The sequence below is a fragment of the Aythya ferina genome (genome assembly GCF_964211825.1).
Source record: "Aythya ferina genome assembly, chromosome: 9".
NCBI lineage: Eukaryota > Metazoa > Chordata > Aves > Anseriformes > Anatidae > Aythya > Aythya ferina.
This window is the reverse complement of record NC_140305.1, coordinates 14,228,505-14,251,158: the sequence shown is the minus strand read 5'-3', so window position 1 is coordinate 14,251,158 and position 22,654 is coordinate 14,228,505. Positions and strand designations below refer to the sequence as shown.

Genomic DNA, 22,654 nt, shown 5'->3' with positions numbered 1-22,654 from the left:
CATATCGATAAAAACTTTTTGTGGAGTAAAGAGTGAAAAAGTAGATCCTAGCAAATCCTGAATGATCCTGGCAATTGCTGTTCAAAAGGTAAGAGATGACAGAGTCTAAAGCATCCAGCAGATATTAAGGATCAGGCTGTCCAAGGCTGGGGCTACCTTGACTAGCTTGATCAGGCTGCACAGTGAGATTCCTGATCTGTAATTGGAGACAGTTGCTGCTACGGCAACTTTAATGGTACTGTTTTCTCTATCAAATTTCACAGCAAAAAGTCAATGTAGGTTTAAAAAAAAAAAAGGCTATGAGGTCTGTACTGAGGTGGAACTCCTCTGTAGTGGGTTGTAGTTTTAAAACTGATTTAAAATTGTTATTTCCAAAGCTTGGCCTTGTAGTGTTTTTCCTTTGCACTAGAAAATGCCCTTCCAGTGCATATGCATACTGCAGTAGTACCTTCTGCTAGGATTACAGCACCATTGTCTCTGGCCCTGAATAAACATCTTTTGGTCTTTGCCAAGCGTATTCAGTTCAGAGAGTGGGAGGGTTAGCGGAAGAACAGATAGTGTCCGAAGCAGGTTGGGGGCAGAGCAAGGGCAGTTGCTACAGGGTCTCTGTGAATACTGTCTGGTTTTGTAGTTCAGCCAAGAATTGATAAAGCTACTTGGAGTTTTCTTCTTCATGTATCAAGCATAGATTTGAAGGAGCAGAAGTAGGGTAGCTGGTACTGAATTGTAGCATCTTAGTGCCTCTCATGTCTAGGGACCTGCACTGTCCCTTCCTCTTCTCTATGTTCTAAATCCACCAGACAGCCGCGTTCACCTCTGTTGTTTACGCTTTACTTACCTTCTCCCCTGTTATTATAATCAGGCAGTGTTTCTCTCAATTTGTACTTTAATGCAGGCAGTTCTAAAGGCCCTGAGAGGACTAGATCAATAGAGAAGAGTGGTTCTACTGCAGTCAAATGGAGAACACATTTCCACTTCTGTATTGGGAGGCATTAGGGGAAGATATTTTGGTGCAAGTGGATAAGATACATTCTGATAGTTATATGTTATGATAACTGAAGGATTTTTACTTATATATTTATTTATTGCTAACAGTCAACTGGAGAGAGATTATTTTATTTGTTGCTGTTACTGTGGAGACCCTTGTAAGGTTCCTGTAAGGAGTAGCTGAAATGTTTAAGGACTCAAAAGCTCAAAAGTTGTCTTAGTATGGTTGGATGCTTGATAGTAAACTTCAGTGATGGAGGGCAAAGGATGTCTCTTTCAGTAAATAATCAGTAAGACAACAGTCTGCTGACCTAAAGTACTCCCTGCTATTGCATAGATAAAGGGATCTCACTGTTGGAGCTGGCTTTGGCCATGTTAATAATGTATTAACATTATTACACTCAGCTGTGCTTGTGGTGCTGAGCTGCTTGTTCACTTCAGTCCAAACCCTTCTGAGTAGTTACTGAATCTCACCTGGCCACCATTGAGCTGACCTGGATAAGTTCACAATGAAGCAATCTAGTTTTGATCTATTAATCAAAACACGCATTCTGGTGACAAGCACATTATAAAGTTTTTGTTGCCATACATGGTACGAACTATGTGGCTACTCTTAAATTATTTTTGATAGTGTCCAACAAATCTACCATTGCAAGGCAGGTATTTATATACCTCTAGCAGAGTGGTGATCTGGAAATGTCCTTTACCATAAAACCTTTGTGGTGTTTCAAAGCACTTAAATGGTATAATTATTTCTCCATTCTTGGGAAACTACCATTGTTTCAGAATCCTTTTTACAGGGGCATACTGCATCACATGCTAGGTAATGAGAAATAGAACCATCTAATTAAAAATAGCGATGCTGTTTCAAGTGGGACTGAGGTCTAACAAAGATCCCACATTGAAATAGAGACCAACCCAAGTCTATAGTCTGTGAGTGGATATTAAATGACTTTTCAAAATTCCCAGCTGCAACCTCCCCAGATCTCAATCTGTGTTTTTCTGGCTTTGATTTCTTTTTTTTTTTTTTTTTTTTTCTGAGGACTTACAAAAATAGTTTTTTAATAGCAGCAGCAGCCACAGCCAGTTCTAAACATGATTAGTTTATATGTTAAGTCCTTTCCGAGTTCTCAGGGGAAGCAGATAACACAAGGTCTCTCTCACTTGGGCATTTTTAAAAAGCATGAAATCCTACTATTTCCACTTACTTATTTTTAATCTGACAGCTCTGTTAAATTATGAGGAAAGATCTCTGTTCCACTCTTGCTTTTTTAATGCCTTGAAATTGGTTGTAATAAAAATCAGCTGTTAGAAGCTGCAGCTGAGAGCAGTTGAAATGCCACAGAGGGAGCCTCCTTAGTGGACCCCTATGATGTCAGGATGCATCGAGACAAGCAGAGAGGAGGATAGGAATCCAGTTCAGTCCTCAGACAGCGCTACCAGGTACCACTGCCCTGGGAGCAGCTACAGAGTGCTCAGCCCATTTTCTCCCCTGGCACAGCAGAGCCCCTGGCTCTCCCTCTTACCTGCCTGCATGAGGACCCAGCAGTGCCCCAGTGAGTCCAGTGGGGCACACAGTGGAGAAAACTGCAGTAGCAGTGGAAGCTCTGGGCTCTCACCGGGTTCAGATTCAGACAGCAGTGGGGTGGTGTGCGGTGGTGGTACTGGGATGAGAGGTGTCCTGTCCAGATACTGGAGCTTGGAGAGCCTTCACTCTGCCACAGGTAAGGGACTTTTATTTTTTTTAAATTGCTCTATGATATTGCACTGACCTTGAGATACCAAATGAAACCTGAAAAAGAGTATGTCATTGGGAAATGCAGTCTCTTAGTCATGAGAAGTAACCAAAAAAATTGTTTGCTAGCTGATCCCTCTGCAGATTTATAACGGAGGCAGAACAACACAGACTATTAAAATATGTCTTAGGTCAGAAGGCAAGAAATAGGTTCTTAATGGTTTTGGAAACAGTGCTTGGGAAGCACTGAAAACCTGATAAAAGCTGTCCTTTCATTTTAGCATTTCTTATTTCAGCTGAAATATATAGAGAACCCAAACTCAGAGCTGGCATTTCTGTGTAAGTGCCTGTGTATAGTATTGTTGCCTTCAGAAAATATCCAAGCGAGGTGCTGTGCAGCAGAAGAGACCTAAGTGGGTTTGCACTACTGTGTATTGAAAGAAGGAAAGGCAGTTCCCTGAGCCTACTGTTCCAGTTCAGTTTCTATTTTCCTGTCCTTGGCTTAATTCCTTTTTGTACCAGAGATTTTGGAGGTATGTTTACACAGCCCACTTCTGTTCTGCTTGCCATGCCTGGATCCGGCATTCTAGTTTTTAATCACTGATGTGCCTGTTTAGAGCTTGGATGTTTAAACTGCAAGCATGGGAAGGAAGCTTTCTCATTCCGAACTGATACCAGCAAAGGAGCCTGGCAATGATTTCAGTGGCCAGAGATCGCTAAGCTGTTCAGTTTGTTGCTTGATTGTTGCTGTCTCTAGAGAGATTTTCAGCAGACCTGCAACAAATGAGTTCTTCTCTCAGATAAATTCAGACAAGGCCACCAGTGACTGCCATTTCCTTCATAAAATTACTTGATGCTTTCAGCTAGAGGCAAGTCTTAGGAAGAATTCTAGGTGTAGTTCTGTGAGATCTGCTTTAGCTGCACATGCTTCTAATCAGATGGTCTTAACTCCGTCTACTACTGTAGATTTGGGGCTGTTTAATGAAATCTCCACTGCTGCTTTGGAGTCCTCAGCCAAAGTGGGAGAAGAGGCACTGTTGTACAGTGAGAGATTACAGCAGGGTGGCCAGCCTATCTGACTTTGTAACCCACACACCAGACCTTCCAGGGGGCCAAGAAACAGAATACCTACCGCGTGTCCTGAGAGTCCAAGGGCAGGAAGAAAAAGATCAGGGTGAGATCAGGCTGTTGGCCCTCTGTTGCTGGGAATACAAGCTACTGAGATACAGAATTGTATCCACATCTGCTGGCTCATTTTCTCCTGTACCTGGAAATGTAAATAATTCCCAGAATAGCTCTGACACTGTCATAAAGTAGCCCTGGCACTGGAACCTTTTTCAAAGTACTCAAGAGCTCCAGGCAGGGTAGTGACTGTAGTTTCAGTCACCTCTGTGTTAGAGGATTTGCTGTCAGCTGTCCTCTGTGGATGTAAGCTTGAGCTTAATCAGGTCAGTTGATATAAATGATGTACAGTGATATCAAAGATGCAAGGTTGATAACAAAACCAAACTTTGAAGTTAAGCTTCTTTTTCTAAATGCCCTTTTTTTTTCCACCAAGTTCTGGTTAAGTGGGGAAATGGTGTCATTTTGTGGGTGCATGCATTTAGCAGGTAATGTAGAGATAAGAGAAAATATAATAGAAAATTGTATGGAAGTAGACTGTGGACAGGGAGAAATCAAATCAAGTTTCATTAATACAGTATTGCTATATCAATATAATAATAAAAGATCACTAATTCAGGCTCTTTGCTGCCTCAAAAATGCTATTGTTGGTAAGCGTCTTATGGGCAGAGATGTCTCAGCAGGTTACCCCTAGTAACTAACAAAATTTAGGTCAGAGTTAAGATTAAGCCTTAAAAGCAATGCATCTCCCCAAAGAACTTACTTTGTTTTGGTTCTGCGCTCCCTGTATTCTTCTCTGTATTGAACTGAGGCAGCCATGGTAAGGAGCTGCTCCTTGCCATCAACACCAATTATCGAGCAGAGCAACAAGGCAGGATTTCTTTAAGTACATGCTAAATAAGGTTTTTGAATGGAAAATGTAATGTACTGCTTAAAGAGAAAAAGAAAAACAGCAGCAGCAATAGCAGCTGGCAGTGTGTGTGAAAGCAGCGATAACTGAAATGTGTAGCGGTGTCCAAGAAAGATTTCACCTCACCTAAGCTGGTGAAGCGTGGCAGTCTTCAGCACATTGGGGTGTCATGTCAGGAAGTCAGGGGAAGAATCAGTACAAACTGTGTGCAGACACCATGAACTACCCAATGGTGCATTTTAAAAGGCTGGAAGATGAGTCAATTTCTTTCCCTGATTTCAATTTATTAATAAGTGGTTCTGGGTTTCCAGAAGTGGCCTTAAGGCTGGATAGGTGGACTTGGCAGACATTTGGTTTTGGTGTTTTTTTTTTTCCTTCCAGTGTGAACACAAAATTTTCTATAGGGATCTTCATACTGAGTTTGTTCTTCTCTGAGACCTCAGAGAAAGAGGCTAGATTTAAGTGATTGAAATGTAGAGGTGAAAAGGAGGTGAGAGATCTTCAGTACAACTGGAATGCAGCAGTTCAAGGTTTTTACATAATTCAGATTTCAAGAGTGTAAAGATGGATGTATGTTTATACATGTATATAGCTGAGAATGCGTGACCTCAGAAATGCAGACATCTACACAGAAAAGATAGTGTTCTCCCAAATTTGCAAGGGGGAAAAGCAGTTTTCAATTTAAATTCTTCCTCTGCATTCAGTAATCAAGTACAGTTCCTTTTGTTTTGGAGTTGACTTTCCTGTATTGATCAAAAGGGAAGTTGTATACGTGATAAAGAAATGAAAGAGAAAAGACCAATTTCTACAGTGCAAACTGCTTTGCAAATGTCATCTGGAAAAAAAATGTAAAAAGATTGACTTTATATAAATTGAAAAATTCTACTTCTGTAATGTCAGTCAATGGCATTTTTGGTCTAAATGTCAATATACGTTGTTACATGAGAGAGCCCCTCTCCCTGAGGCTAAATATAAACATGAAAAGAGGGAATGCTGTGCAGTTCTACTTAGCTCTCCATTTGAGGATGCCAGAGGACTTTGTAAGCATTAATAACCCTTGCACAAGGCCCGTGAGGCTTTCAGAGTTTGATTTAGGATAAAAAAGAGATGTATATGTAGTTTCATACTCAGCATAGTAGCCTTGCTGTTTAGATACCTATTTTTAAATACTTGCAAGCAATTTCCAAATGTTTGGCCTCTGCAGTACTCCAGTGAGAAAATGAGTGGGAGCTAGGGTTGCTCAGCAATTCTAAAAATCAGGCTTTATGTATCTCAGTGGGACAAAAAGACATGAGGCATCCAAATTAAAGGTCAGCTGTGACACTGCTCCAGCAAGTGATTCAGTGGCACTACGGGCACTCTAACCCCAGTTTCCTAGGCAAGACATATCCCAGGCTCATGCTGCCTATATCTCATTCACCACTGTTTTACAGCTCTACTGAAAAGTTCATTTCCTTTAGCATATTTCCAGAATCTAGCTTGTGAATAGGTCTCTGCTTTTCCAGTTCCTTTGTTGCTAATCCAATCCTGACCTCATTAATAGTCTGTGTATTCTTTTGCTTGTCTAAATTGAGAAGGACTAAAACAGGGGGTTGCCACTTGGTAAACTAGGTTGATGTAATTTCCCAAAGAGGTCTGTGTATTTGTGAATATGTAGCAATTGTACAGACTACACTTCAGTGCACCACTGCACAGTTTCTATATACTGAAATGCTCATCTACTTGTCTTGGGAATGTAGCCTCGAAACAATGAGAAAACATGGATTAGGAACTTATTTTCATTTAGACCTAAAAAAAAAAAAAAAAAAGGCAACAAAACAGTATTTTGAAGTCATTTGTTGCATTATCGTGGCTTATGAAGGTGCCAGTAATAGAGCTGTGGCAAATAGTTTGCATCTTTCGTGTTTGGCAACAGGTTTTATTTTGAACTCTTTATTTTTCCTTTTTCTTGCCCTAGCTCTACCTTTTTGGTACTGAGGTCTGCAACTGTGTTCATGGACTGCAGTGCATTATTTCACTGACCCTTCTTTCTCCAGGGTCACCTAGTCAGCAGGAGTTAAAGAGGTCACACAACAGGAGATTGATTTGAGGTTCAAAGTGTTTCAGAATGCTTCTGAAGACAAAAAAAAAAAAAAAAAAAAAAAAAGTGCTTCAAAGCATGCACTATAGGATGCTGATGTTATGTTTCACCCTTGATTTGGCAAATTGTAAGCTCAGAGACTTCAGCTGGATTCATTGCTTGCATTGTAGCATGTCCTATGTGTTCCACTCCACCCAATATATTTCCTGTGTCATCTGCCAGAACAACTTCCACTCATCTTCTGAACAATTCATTAATGATTTTTAAAAAAACAAATATAACAATCCTAAAAACAACAATCCATGCTAAATTGACTGATTTTTCTCTCTGTGAGGATTCATTTGTAATGAATTTTTTAATGAAATTTTTAATGAGATATTTTTATTTTGCATTAAAAGGAGTAAATGCTTATTCTCATCATGTTCCAGTGAGGCTTCCATTGCTGTACATCATCACCTTGATTTAAAGATAAAAAATTTTTTTGCTTGCCTGCTTTCAAAACATCTCCTAGGAAGAATGTTTGGACTGTGAGTAATACTGCCCTTTCTAAGGAATGTGGCATTTTCTAAGGCTGTATTTCCTCAAAGACTCAGTTGCATTTAAAGTAGCCCTTCAGATCAGCACTTGATTTCAGGTTAATCCAAGTTGCTCCTGTTTTGTCAGGTAGAATTGAAACAGTTCAATGCCACGTAATCTGGGGACTACCAGCATTTTGCATCAGGAAACTCACCTGGTCCAAAGGGGAACGAGGTGGTACTGTGAAGCCTCCCTGACCCTCCTTTCTCATACCTTCGGGTGGACATGCAGAGGCTTGGAGTAACTGTTGCATGTGCTGGCTCATCTGGACCTACTTCTGGACTTGCTTTTTTTTTTTTTTTTAACAAAAGCAGTAGAAAAAATGTGTAATAACATGTGCTGGCAAATAGTGTACATGCTCAATTGCCGTAAAGGCTGTATATGATTCCCTATACGTGATGCATTTTTACTAATATTGCTTAGTCGTTAGATTAAGCAATAATTAACAGTAATTTCTGTAGTTTGCCACAGGGGCGTACCCTTTAACTTGTTAAACTTGTGTCCAACTAAGCTTATTCCCCACCAACATCCTATCCTCCAATTCTTCTGTATCATAATAAGTATTTTTGAAGGATTAGAGAAACATAATGGTCTTCTGAGGGTCAGTAACTATCCATGGAGATTTCTAATTACAGTCCTGCCTCATCTCAAAATCCTTTGTAGTCTGAGGTTTGTTAAAACCAACCTACTGGTTCCCTAGGTTGCCTAAAAATACCAGGAACAAGCTGGGTGCACTAGGCTGCATGGGGTGCTCCTGTTCTGCTGTGCAGTCCCAAAGCTGTCTTTGTAAGCTTGAATACTAATTAATGTTAGGTGGCTGTGCCATTGCCATCAAAACTGCAGGTAAAGGCAGTGCGTTTGTGCATGAAGCAAGACATTAGCTTGGGTGTGAGCTGATGGGGCCATAGCTTGCTACTAGTTAGCTGCCTTCGATCGCATTTTTATTAAAGTCTGTCCTTGCAGACGTAGGCAAAAGATGTGATGGGAAGCCTAGTATTAGCACAAAATGATTAGTTTAAATGGGCAGGAAGGATTATGCTGTTTAAGGTTTCCATGCCAGGTATTAAAAGCCCTCAGCTAAGTATGAACCAAGATCACTACTCAAATGCACATGCAGAAAGATGTACGTGGCATTTAGAAAGTGTAGCTCATAGATTGCTTCAAAAAGAAAAGATTACATAGATTGCATGTGCACTAATTGGACATAGCTCCCTGTTCTTGGAAGTATAATTGAGGTTCTTTTCAGTGATTTTGAGAAAATTCATGGCATAAACAAGTTTAGAGGAGGTAGAACTGTCTGTATGTGATTACTGAATTAAAAAAAAAAAACAAAAACAAAACAAAACCAAAAAAAAACACTATATGGGAATAAAAGCTGTAGCAGTAAGACTGAGTCTAATCCAAGGAACAGGTGCCACCCCAAGACTGCTGGAGCTGCTTCTGTTGTGTGACTTCTGTTCATGTCTTTCAGCTAACTTACCATTACATTCTCTTGCACTGGAGCGCGCTGCAGCTGTAAGGCTCATGGAAGTAAGCATGGAGTCCAGCCCTGCTCTGCACTCTGTTCAGAAGCGGTCACTTCAGAGGTCATGTAAAAAACTTACCCCTGCAGTGTTCAGGCCTAACATCAGCTTAGGTTGTGAAGTGGTTGCAATGGAGAAGTTACAGCAGGATGCTGAAGGCGGGAGCATGGTCCAAGGACAAAGCACACTGAGCTCCAGGCCTGCAGCAGGGGGACCTGCTTACGTGGTTCATCTGCAGATTTTGTTGTGTGATCTCGCAATGTAAAGAGTAGTGTCAATTCTGGAGCTTTCATTTGAAGCAACAAAGATGTGGCTTAAATGGTGCACTGGCAAGAGCCACTCTGAGCAGTCCCTGAGCTGAGCAGAGCTGCACGGCAACTTGAGGTCACTGCTCTACATGCTGCTCAAGGCAAAACCCTACCCTGTATGCCCAAAAGAAGCTTTGACAGTAAACCTTTTAAGAGAGTTTATTACAATCAGACAGTGTTACTAATATCTTGAAAATGATGGATTTGAAATGTGGCACTCTTATCAGCTTTAAAAGCATGAATAAATTAAAAATATGCAGAAACCATCTGTACTGAAACTTGTTGATTGCATCTACTGTCTTTGGAAAGAGCAAAATATCTTTTGGCCTATTCTGAGCTTCACCACAATTCCTATTTCATGCTACTTTAACGTCAGTACTCTCAATAGTCTGAATGCAGGGGTTTGGTCAAGCTTTAGCCTATATATATGTGGTCACAGTTGGTGGTATAATGCTCACCTGTGTTTGTGCTGCTTTTCCTGGCTCACATAAGAGCATGCATAGGACAGCTGGGACTTCCACTTAGTCCCCAAGTACTGCTTGACCATAATCTCTGTGGCATTGGAGGGACTCTCCAAAGTTATTCTATGTGGGACAACTTATGCATCTCTTAGGTATCCACCTGTGGTGGTCTGCTGTAGATAACTGCTCTGGTCTGGAGCGTTTAGCTTTCTGGTGGAAAAACATTACAGTTCCAAGGATTAAATAAAGAAATGTCACAACTTTTCACTGCTGTGACTTGACACGTGATCAGGATTATTTAAAAATCCACGAATTAGTAACAGCCAGATAATTAGTAATGATTTACATAAATAAATAATTCTTGATGTCTCTGGAATCATGAATATAAATGAGCGTGAGCACTTCCGTGTCAGTTCCTGAGACTCTGCCTGGTCAAATACAGGGTTTTCCTAAGTAAAGACAGGGACTGCAGCCTGCAATTCTGCTTCCACTCAGACACTGCCTTTCCTTTTCTCAGTGCTTGTTTTCGAGAAAAGCAACTTGATTGCAAATACCTTGCAGCTGTAAAAATAATAAAAGATGGGGATGACTTCTTTTTTTTTTTTTTTTTTATTTGTGGGAACATAGTGCCAATACAGGGAAGAGGAACATCGTTTTGACCTCTTGTCAGAGCACTTCTCTATTCTTACGCTTTACACTTCTAGTAGGCCGCTCACTAATGTGCAGTGGCACCAGTGCTTTGACTTCGCAGCTGACTGTGACCCAGTTTCTCCTTCATGCCAAGCAAAGCAGGGGCAGTTCGGGAGTTTCTGAGTGCATCTTGCCAAAGTACAAGCTGTATGCAGATAAGGGCAGAAGTAATTTCTTCCAGTTACTTTCCAGCCTTTACATATGACAGAGGTTTATTCACATCACCTTCACTTGAGTGGTTCACTGTGCAGTGTGGAATATTGATCCTTTTCCTCAGTCTGGCAGCAGTGGGGGATGGAAGCTTCCCTCCACCTCCTTCCTGCTGTAATTGGCAGGGAGGTTAACTGAACTGACTGATGCTGACTGTTCAATCATACTCCTGTTTCCAGAGTCATGGAGAACTGAAGCATCCTTTGCAGTAGGATGCTCCTGACACTTTGCATACTGTAGAAAGTTCTAGTCTAGCCTGAGGGCTTTTAAGGCAGATCTCCCCTCACCTCAACTCTCTAGTTTAGGCATCTCTGTAGTCAAATCACCCTTTTCCAGGTGGGATCAGCTACAGTGTGTTGCTCGGGACTGTAGTCAATTGGGTTTTGAATATCTCCAGGATATTCTGGAGATATTCAAAACCTCTGTAGTCTCTCTTGGCAACTTGTAGGCTGTGACCACCGTTACAGTAAAATTTTATGTTTAAACAGAATTAACAGTATTTCAGTAAGTTGTGGTCACCGCTGAGTAGTCTGGCTTTGTTGTCTTACAACCCCATTTGATGTTTATACAAATGAAGATTCCTCTGAGCCTTTTCTTCTCCAGGTTGAACAATCCCAGCTTGCTCAGCCTCTCCTTCTATGTCAGATGCTGTAATCATCTCTGTGTCTGTTTCCTGGATCCACTCCAGTATGTCTATATTTTCCTTAGAGTCTCAACTGCATTGGTTGTCAGCTGACTTCTGGCTGAGTTTTTCAGCTCTTGACTACCTTAATGATCATCCTTCTCATCTGTGTAGCAGAGCAACTGGTGACATATCATTGGCTTTATCTGGCCAAGTGCTTTCTTTGGCAGAGAAGGTGGGTAGATTAAATTTTCTGAAAACAAAGCAGAAGCAAATCTTTACTGCCACAGTTCTGAGGGCCAGTTTGCTGACTCTTTGGATTGCCAGAGGCATCCCAACTTGCTTCCTGTTTATCAGGTGAGGGTATAGTTGGAGAAGAAGCTTTGTGAAGACAAGATAGGTCAGAGCTGCTTAACTGCAGCAGATCTTGTAGCTGATGGTTCACTGGTGACACATATCTGTATAGACAGCGTTTGACACCTAAAACTCTACATTAGTGTTTAATTTTTAAGCCTTTGAATTGCATGGTGGAGGTGTTTGTTGTTTTTTGTGTCTTCCTGCTGCACAGTTCCACACTTGCTAAGTATACCAATGGGAATTGGGAGAACTATCAGCTGGTCAGTGCTGTTTCTACTTTTCTTGGAGTAATGCAGGATACTAGCTGTATCATGGCCTCAGGCATAGTGTGCATGTGAAAAGGATCTGGTTGTACAAATAGTTTATGCAGAGCTGAAGGCCTATCTGAATTATCTCCAGAAAGCACTGAGGCAATGTGCTCTCCCACCAAGCCGTGTATGTGGTTTCTGCGCTATATACACTGAGACTCATTGAGCCTCTCTATTTATAGCACTTAATAAGTAGCAAGTCATGGCACAGAAGGGACCTACCACATTGGACACAACAGCATATTGTTTTACTGCTGCAGTACTGGAATGATTAATCCCAGAAACCTATGTTAGAGGCCAGTGTGTTTGTTATAATGAGTATTTATGAGTAAATGCCATGGATAGCCCGGCTTACATACAACATCCCTTGGTTGTGAATGTCATCCCTTGTTGCCCAGTCTGTGGGACACAAAGGATGTGTACACAATTGATCTAGCCATTGTTCTTGTGCAATAAAAAGCATTGCTAAAGGAACAGTTAAGTAGGGCTTCCACCTGTGAGCACTGACTGAAACTGCTTGCTCCTTGTCTAAGCACCTGAGATAGTGAGACTTCAGCAAGTTTTTAGGAGAGACTCTGGAAGTAGACAAAACTGCTGGGTGGGTGGGGGGGAAGGGGTTTTGGTAATTACTAGCTTCATGTGCTCCCCTGTGGCAGGCAGGCACCTTAACTTAATTCCTACTCTGTTTCCCCTGCTACAAAGGGACAAGCTTGTGTGAGTTGCTAAGCACTGTCTGTTAGATAATCAAAAGGAAAACAGAGCTGGGCCATAGACCAAAAACATTGCTCCGAGTACCTTACTAGGGCCATAGTGAGCACTCCGACTGATGCAGGTTGGAATTTCCTGTCACCACATGTAGCCAGGATCTCAGAGCCACATGACCGGGGGTGTTTTAGAAGACCGTCGGTGTTGAACAGTATCTCTGTGTATCCACTCACTATTTTAAGTGGATTTATGTTAAAAGCCCAAGCAATTCACACATTGCGGCTCTAGTTGTGCTGAAGTTACATTTACTGCTTAGGTCCCTGCAGTACAGCAAGAAGAGCAAGGTGCTCTTGTTTTGTCTTACAGATTATTATGCTAAGGTAGCAGCTGGTGAGGAGTGGCTCAGGTCAGGTCCTGCATTGTATTGGGATTTCTTCAATGGCTGATGCTGTTTGTGGTGCTCTGCAGGAGGCCCTACTGCTGTGTGAGCCTTGCTTGGCTTCAGGAAGGAGGCAAAATCTGGCAAGTCCTTCTAATATGACTGAAGAAGTCAGTTCTTTGCTTCTGCCAGAGTTTTCTGCCTTCAAAGCAGAGATGGTGAAATGGAACAAGTGCATGAGCCTCAGCTCTTTCAAACTGAGAGTGGGAAACAAACCTTCTTTCATCAGCAGTTGTATTTCAAAGGGTATGCAATTGACTCTTCTCAGAGTGTTTGTCCCTGGTTGTAAGGAAGGAATTGGGTCTAAATGCAGTGCAGCCAAATGCCCTTTAGTCATGTTTCTTTTTTCGCTGTTTGCTGGAGTCAAATGTCTATATTTGGCACATCTTAGGCTGTTGTCATGGAAATGGTTCTATTGACACATCCATAGCAGTGCAGCTCTGTTTGGTACAGAGGGATTGGAAGGAAGGTGGCCGAGAAAAGAAGAGGTCTGTTCTAAGGATTCAGGCATTCATAATATTTGTTCTTCCGCATCTTAGTTCCAATTGGAAGGCATATACCTGCTGGATTAGTTGTTTTGAGCCAATATAGAAAGAATTATGTTGGGTATACCCAACATTTGAGCTTTAACATAGAGCATTACTGAACATTATGCTGGACAGGACCCTCCAGGAAAAACAGCGACCTTGAGCAGTAACATCTCTGCTCAGTCTTTTTACCCTGTATTTTTAGTTTAGATGAGATCTTGCCTACAAAGAGAGAATGCCCTTAGCATTCTGAAAATGGGAGTACCCTTTTATCTCATTCTTTGTGCTCTCCATTTAAACATTGTAGCTGGAAACTTCAGGGACATTAGTCAGATGTTTCTCCCTTTACGCATGGAAAAGAGTAATATTTGAAGCATAAATGAAGGCTAACTTAGAGGGTAGAAGTTATTCATTTTGGCAGTCAGATTTCTTGCCTAGTGTTCTTTCTGCAGCTGCCGGGTCACCCTGCACTTCCCCCAAGACAGAAGGTCAGTTGTGAGAAGGGGAAGGAATAGAAGAATGAGTTCTGGATGTATTTGCCTCATATCAACAGAAATACTGTGAAAATACTGTGATACACAGGGAGCTCCTCAGGGAGCTTAAAGACACGAAGAATCAGAAGACAGGAAACTTTAGAAGCAGCGAGAGAAGCTGCATCCTGTGTTTCAGGACTGTGCTCTGCAGGGGTCTGTCCTCTAGTGCCTGGATTTGTGGGAGGAGTTCTTCCCCCTTCCTGTGCATCTTGAATGTGGTAGGAGGACATTTCAGTGGTTTTAATCAGATTTCTTATTTTCCCCCTCAGTTAAGCATACAGGGGCTGGTACATGCTCAGTAAAAGCCATGTTGTTTCGCATGCAGTTAGGTGTGTATCCATCATGTGCCAGATACAGACTCCACAAATCATCACAGTCAGACTGCAAATATAAGAAAAGACTTTTTTTGTTCTGTGTCAAAATCTTTACTTATCATGACGACCCCTATGGATTGATAGAATGCAAGTAAAAGTAGTTCCTATCCCTGGGTGACAACTGTTCCGGGCACTCCAGATACACCCTGTAAGAAACTTGGGACAGGACTAGTATGGAAACCAACGCCAGCTGTGTTCCCAACCACTTTTAAGTGTTTTAATAGCTTTCATCCTTTCAGATTTCAGGAGTGTTTATTCATTGATTTCCCAGCTAGTGTAATACCTGCTCTCTCATGAGCAATCTATAATAAAATAATTAGTTGGGTAAAAGGTATCTGTAATTAAATTTCCCAGAACTTAAGTCTTCATATTTTGCATTGCACCCATTTCTGAAAGAGAAGTGTGTATTTGATTTAAAAAAAAAAAAAAAAAAAAAAAAAAAAAAAAAAAAGCATTATTGTTTTGCTTAAGGTTTTGGTGCAGATAGCCTGTTTCCTGGTGATTTTATTGTCCTTGTGTGCATGAAGGGAATCAGATGAGATTTTAAGTTTGTGTAGAAATTTGCATGATAAAGAAGAATGCTTTAATATATTACCTGCTTAAATCTTCTGCCTGAGAAGGCTGCTGCTTCCTTAAGGGTTCTGTGGGACCTATCATGGACTGGTCACTGTAAATACTGGTAGCTTAGGGTTATGAAACCCATGGTATTGCTGGTGTTCAAATAAGAATATCAACAGCAACCTGGAAGTTAGTGGTTATCTTGATAAAGCCAAAAAATGAAAAATATTCTGTAAACTCAGTCCTTGATTGTCCTGGCAAATGAAACGAAAGATGGCCAACACTTTGGATATACAATCCAGGGGTTCTTAGATAAATTGCTGATTAAATTCTCCTTTGTTTTTTAGGAATATGTCTTTCTTGATCAGAGATAGCACATCTGTATTGCTGCCTTGGGCACAGATGACAAGAACTTTTTTTTTGGCTTTTGTCTGCAGGGTATGGTTATGGTTGAATAATAGAATGAACAAAATATGAAATGAAGTCTAATCAGAACAAGTTCCCAGGCAGTTTTAACATGTTAGAAATTGGGGAAGACATGGAGAAGAAATATTTTCCTTTAAGAAGTGACTTTTGTATATGTTTTCCAATTGCTTAGAGCAAAGGATCTTCTGCAGATGCTCACAACTTGACGAAGTAATCTTTCCAGATCAAATAAACAAACAAAAACATCTAGGGAAACAGGGAGAGTTGATTGCCTTCAGTTAATTTATCTGTTGAACTTGGTCTATCTTGCAATGGTAATGTGGAACCTTTATTTGCTTTTGATGCAACCACTTCTGAGGCAAATGCCAAGTGATTATTTAAGTATGCTCACTATTTTCATAGCCCAGTGGAAAAGTTGGAAAAAATTGCTGGGAATTTGGATGTGTTCTGTTGAGCTGTATGTTGACCGTGGTAGAAAGTGAAGGCAGTTTGCAAACTGACCTTTTAAAACATAATAAAGGTATGCAACTGCTGTCCTTACCTGGCTGCTTTCAGTGGAAACAGATGGAAATCTCTCCTGACGCTGCAGTGGAAAATTTGATAGAGTGCAGAAGCAGAAAATGACAAATGCAAAAATGTCCTCGTTCCTGTTGTAGCATGCCAACTTGGCTAATGCAGTAAGTCCAACTCTGTTATTTTGCAGTGTGAAGCATTTGACACACAAGCTAGTTAGCCTGGCCAAAACTTTCTCAATTGCACATTGCAGCTCTTACCAGTTTCAAACAGACATTGCTTCCCCACTTAGTGGATCCAGTTTCTCTGTTTGTGTTTGATGGCTGCAGTTATGGTAGGTGGAATCTTTGAGTTATTCAGAAACACTTTTATCAGCCAGAATTTAAGGGTTGGAAGGTCTTTTCAGGAGGATCAAGATAAAACTTTGTAATCACATTCACCTAGGCAACTAGTTATGGATAAAACAGCAAAGTCTTTTATTGGCTTGTTTTGTTTGCCCATAATAACCTGGCTTCTGAATAATTAACTGATGTGATCTGTGGAGCCCATGACTTTTGTGATATTGGTAGGGGAATAGGACTTAGTGGCTGATTATGTATTTCTGATTGAGAGATCAGATACGCAGCAGACTATAATAGAAATACCAAAGCCTAGCTCCTCAGGTATATCCTTGAAATTTTCAGGCAGGTGACCTCATAACTGTTTTTAGCTTTTGTGAAGTAACATGTCCAGGATATCTGTCAGCATCATGTTCTCCCCTACACTATCCATAAGATCTACTTCCTTATTTGTGTTCCTACCTTTTCTGCTTGCAGAGTCGGTCACCAGTCTGCCTACTGTGGATTCACAGGTTCATACAGTCACTGTGGATGTGTTCATTCTTCAGCTCTTCTCAGTCACGCATATTTCCTCTTCCTGTCATCCGTACGTGGTCAGCTCCATGCCCCTGTCTTTGCTTCCCAAAACTCCTCCACTATCACCATCCCATTGCTGAGTCAATCTCATGTGCTCCTAGTACAATCTATCATTTGGGTTTGATTAGTTAGAATTAAAATCACACTTTCCAATGGGTCTTACTCCTCTTGTATTTCTCTGAAGTAAATTCCTGCAAGAAAGAATCATAGAGGTGCTGATGCAGGCAAGAAGATAATATCTTAATGAAACAGTTTCCAAAACAGTTGCATGGTATAAAGTCACATAGAAAATTAAAAGCTTTTTTTTGTCTGAAATATTAGCTCTGACTAACTGAATCTTGCCCTGATCAACTCGTAAAATTAAAATCTAAAATAGTGATTATTTCCATCAGGTATGTCATTCACATTCAGAGGTCCTCATATTCTGATAGGTGATTCTGTGATTGATGGATTAAAGAAGAAATCTTAGGGTCTCTTCCAACCTAGATGATTCTGTGAAATTAGTTTCCCTCCTTCTGCAGCCGAGTATAGTTGTTAGGGCAACGAAGCTGGTGAGGGCAACGAAGCTGGTGAGGGGCCTGGAGAACAAGTCCTACGAGGAGCGGCTGAGGGAGCTGGGCTTGTTCAGCCTGGAGAAGAGGAGGCTCAGGGGCGACCTTATCGCTCTCTATGGGTACCTCAAGGGAGGCTGTAGCGAGGTGGGGGTTGGCCTGTTCTCCCACGTGCCTGGTGACAGGACGAGGGGGAATGGGCTTAAGTTGAGCCAGGGGAGTTTTAGGTTAGATGTTAGGAAGAACTTCTTCACTGAAAGGGTTGTGAGGCACTGGAACAGGCTGCCCAGGGAAGTGGTGGAGTCACCATCCCTGGAAGTCTTCAAAAGACGTTTAGATGTAGAGCTTAGGGAAATGGTTTAGTGGGGACTGTTAGTGTTAGGTCAGAGGTTGGACTCGATGATCTTGAGGTCTCTTCCAACCTAGAAAATTCTGTGATTCTGTGATTCTGTGATAAGTAACAGTTGTGATACATAAGACATAACTTAGGAATGCCTGTCTTCTTCCTGTGTGCACTTTCTTCTCCATGCAATAAAATTTTGTGTAAAACTGTATAAAACTATCCATGCTAGTCTTTAACATCCCACTTTGAATCTAATTTTAATGGTTTTACCCTTACAAAGACTTGCACAGACTGAATTAACTACACATAAATTAAAATCCATTCAGTTGTTTGATGTAGGGGTCTCCTGTTACAGGCCTTCAAGGGGATGCATTTGAAATTGGTGACTTGCTTGGTGAACAAGTAATTAGCAACATGTATCAGAGAAATGAATTATCTGCATTTGAGTGCGCAGAAGTGAAGACTTTCTGTGGTATCAACAGGAAATAGCAATGGTTTACAGTGGGCAGCTTCTCATTATAATGCAAATAAGCACGAGTTAAATGGTTGGTGTTAGGTGCAGCTTTTAATGGAAATATAAAAACAGAGGCAAGCATGCAGAAGAAAAATTTCAAGTAGAGCACTTAGTGCTAGAGAGAAGTATTCTACAATATTAATTAGGCTATGCCTTTAGCATAGTTTTTGTCTGCGTGCAATGAAGAATTTTGTAATAAATAGACTTGAAGACCAGTCAGGTTATTTGCAGTTAATGCTAATTTATGATTTAGAACAATCATACTTCTGATCTGTGATAGTTGTTGCTTGGGAGACTGGATAAAGTAACAACAAAACAAGGCAAGCATGAGATTTGTGCTATACTGCGTGGATTTTGTGATTAAGATTGGAATACCTCTCAGTCAGTGGACCTTTCTGGTAATATCTGGTGCCTCTGGTTAGGAGCTGATATACTCACTGTCAGGCTGGTTGTAATTCCAACAGACTCACAGGCAGAAAAAAACTTAACCTCTGGCATTGCTTTTGCAGAAAGGAATTCAAGGAGTGTTAGGTAACCATTTCAGATACGTTTTCATGCTTGATGTGGCAATAAATACAGAAGCTACCATACATTGCTCTAGGTTCCTGAGGAGGACTGTGCTTTATTTCTATTGATGCTACTTTTTTCTATGCCAGATGAAGTCTGTAACTCATTTCTAACATGAAGCATTTATTTGTGGATGTGGGATTATTGGAGTGATAGCAGGATATAGGTTGATAGCTCAGGAAATCAGTTCTGCCCATAGGTCTTATAACACATGTGCTGGACTTCCAAAGTATTGAAAAATACTGATTTTTGTTCTTGGGCTTTTCTTTGGCTGCATAGTGAAGGCTTTTAATCTTGTGGTTAATGTTATTTCCTCAATGTTTCCATTTAGCCCTTGTAAATCAAGGAAGTAGATACTCATTAGGTTTTCATGTATGAACACTTGCCAGAAGGACAACATTGCTCTGCCCCTGGAGGCATGAGGCAGTGAATGGATGCCATCCATTGAAACGATTCTTAAACTAGATAACCACAAAGACAACCATTTACCGTGGCAAATCCTCTGGTACTTACTGGCAGCTGGCAGTTCATGAAGGCCTTGAGCTGTCTGATTTAGGAACTTGGGTGGAATCAAGTTGTACAAATCTGGGCTCTAATCCCCATTTGCCTCAGTGTTCTTATCTGTGGTGTAGCAGTATTAGATACTGTATGTACCAAGGCAGAGGTCTTGGTCATTGATGCTGAAAGAGATTGGAGACACTATTTTATTTTCTATGCGTGGGCTTCCAGAAGTTCTGTGCTATCTGGAGAGCAAAAGAATCCAGGCGCTCTGGGTAGTGATGGATCTGCACCGGGTTTAGTCCGTTCAGAAAGGAGGTTCTGCAACTCTTAATGGTTGGGTGTGTGGCCTTGGTTGGTGGGATTCGTAAACTACCTTGGTTTGTGTAACCTTTCTTGTAGCACCATTAACAGAACTGTTAATTGCTTAGTGGAGCCCATGTCTGGAGTGAAATCAATTTCTTCACTGAAGAAGGACATGGTATGCATTGCCATACGAGTAATACTCACCTTAGACAGATCTGTTTTCTGGGAGACAAAGGAACACCTGCTTGTGTTCATACTCCTATTTTGTTTGATCTGCTGGACAGTCCAGGCTTAGCTGTAGGATGAGAGAGAGCTGAAAAGTTCTTGTGAAGGGCACTCTGTCATTCTTAAATGCACACCAGAACCTTTGTTGCAAATGTGTTGGTATTTGTCTACGCAAAATCAGCAATGTTTGAAGCCTTTTTTTTTTCTTCAACAGTTGTCAGTTGAACTTTTGAATGATTTTGTACAGTTTTGCTTTCAGAAAAATATGAGTATTTAATGATATACTTATTTTCTCAGGAACTGAATGTAGAGCATCTCTAAAAATCTTATCTTGACACCAAAATGGAATACAGAACAGGGAGAATTGGGCTATCATTCCTAAAACTGTATCAGAGATGAAAAAAGCTGGAAGAGTTAACTCCTAACCCAGTGTGACAGCTTGTTTTTTTTTATTTTATTTTATTAATGTTGTCTTTAGAAACTAAGACATACTTGCTTTAATTTATTCACTTTTTGAGACTGATTTATCTTCTGAGTGTGGCCCTACTATTTTTCTTTAGTGCTATGGAATTTGATTATACTAACAATGAAAGAAAAATCCAGTGGGCTGATCTAGAGACAGTCATAATTTATGGAGGGAGGAAACCCAGTGAGAAATCTTATTCTGGTTCTCAGTAGTTGAAGGAAACTATTCAGTTCCTTTTGTCCAGATATTATGGCAGACAGAACTCCAGACTTAGCTGCAACAGTTGCAGAAAACAGAGTTGGCACCTGGGAAGCTAATTTACTATTTGGCTCTGAAAAAGGAGGAGACTGGGAATCTTTATGCAAAGCATATTTAGGAGGAAATAACTGTGTAATGAAGAAAAAATAAATAAATCAGGTAGCCCAAAACCTGAACTAACTGAACACTTTTGGAAAAAATACTACAGACCTAAATGCATTGTTTTAAGATTTCAATAACTGTATTATAAATTCAAGGCTCTTACTTTGAACAAGTTTTTATTACTGCATACAAAAGCAACACAGCCCAAGCTGACAAATACCATTTCTCTTTCCTCCGCTTCTTGGAAGAAACTGCTTACTATGAAAGGACTTTTTTTTTTTTTTTTTTTTTTTTTTGTTATATGCTGCTGTACTGTGATCTGTGATGCGTAAGGGCACAAGAACATGAGAAGTTCAAGACCTAGTTTGTACATTACAGAGGGAGTTGCTTTAAATTTAGAAACCGGACAAGCTGTGTAAACTTCTGCATTTTTGGTTATTTGGTTGGATTGTACAAAATGTGTTCAGAACTTTATTCTCCTCACATATTCTTGGCTCCATCTGGGAATAGTGGAACATGCAGTTAGGTCCCTGCTGTGCTGAACACAATCACCAAAATAAGGTAAAGATTGAGTTCCCAAATCAAATGGCTTTCGGGGGGGACAAGATTCTTCTGTTTGTCTTTTACACGACAGTCTCTGTCTTTGTGTCTCAGACACCTTGTACTGGTATTTTTCAGGATAGAAGAAATTATCTCTCTGTCTTAGGTCAGTGATCAGCTACTTGTTATTCCTGACTGTGACAGCTATCTGGAAGGAGAAGAAAGTGTTATAGCTGATTTTAGGTTAATGTGCTATCTTTGCTGATTGCATTTTTGCAATCAAAGAGGTGAAGTGTAAAACATTGATATGTCAGAGCATTCTGACATTACCAGTGACCAAAATTAACAGAAATGTGATGTGAATTAAGATTGCAGAAATTCAGTGTTTGTAACTGGTTTTGCAGCAAGTCTTCAAAGCACTGTTAAAAACACAGGTAGTGCCAAAATTAGGGGTAGCAATAAAGACATATGATCATCAGTTGAAAAAAAAAAAAAAAAAAAAAGGATCTCACAGTGTCTAGTAGATAAGAATCAGCAACATATCATCCTCCTGTGGCTTTGTTTGGTCTATAAAGCTAACTGGAAAACGGAATACTATCTTTTAATTGAAATATACTTCTGATCAAATGTGCTCGCCATACCTTTCAATAAGAATGGTTCCTTCATTACAATCATCTTTCCACTCTTAATTGAAAAATGCAGCTAAAGGCTTTAATCCAGCTGCAAAGATAAAGCTCTTCCTCACAGGAAGAGCAAGTTTTTTTTTTTATTTTTCTCCTCTCTGATTGTACTGTGGGGTTGAATTTAGGTCTGGCACCATTTATGGAAGAGTTCAGTTGGGTTAGCTTTTCAGGTAGACAGGAGAACTTTATTTAGCTGTGACATGCAGAGCATGCTCATTGTCTCAGCCCTATCGTCAGGAACAAGTGTCCACATCATGATAAACACAAACGGATGTTTCTTAATGCCTACTCCAGAGCCTGACAACAATTCATCAAATCATCCCTAGAGATTCTTTCCTAAATAGGAACTTTCCTAAATAGGAACTTGAACTGTGAGCTCCTGTGCACATCTCAGATAGCCTCTGCCTTTGCTCCACCTGCGCTGCAGACAGATGAACACTTTAAAGGGTTTGGCAGCATGTTCATGTTTCTCTAGTGCTTACTTCCCATCAGAGCTGAAGGTACTATCTGAGGACATGCCCTTGCTAACCTTGAAATGAAGTGATCACAGCCGGAACGAACATGAATTAATTCCTTTTACTTCTAAGTGTTCTGTATGACTTCCCTCTGTCTGCAGCTAGGCTGAAGCTTGCTGGCCCTTTGTTTCCTGTCTCATCTTTTTCCTTTTCATCTAGATTCACCCTCTTATTTTTAGGTATTTAGGTCTTGATTTGTGAAAGAGGA

General features: G+C 40.6%; 1 protein-coding gene across 7 annotated transcripts in view; it reads left to right on the top strand.

Annotated features, from left to right (window-relative positions):
- The window catches only part of ARHGEF4 (Rho guanine nucleotide exchange factor 4), a 212,951-nt gene that overhangs the window by 111,566 nt on the left and 78,731 nt on the right, over positions 1-22,654 (top strand). Inside the window, exon 1 of one of the 7 annotated variants that reach the window (XM_084529197.1) lies at positions 2,355-2,711. The exons of the other annotated variants lie outside the window; for them this stretch is intronic. Within the exon in view, the coding sequence (XP_084385323.1) occupies positions 2,357-2,711 (355 nt within the window). The 5' untranslated portion in view covers positions 2,355-2,356. Of the gene's footprint in view, positions 1-2,354; positions 2,712-22,654 lie in introns of those variants that run through there. 7 annotated transcript variants of the gene reach the window in all.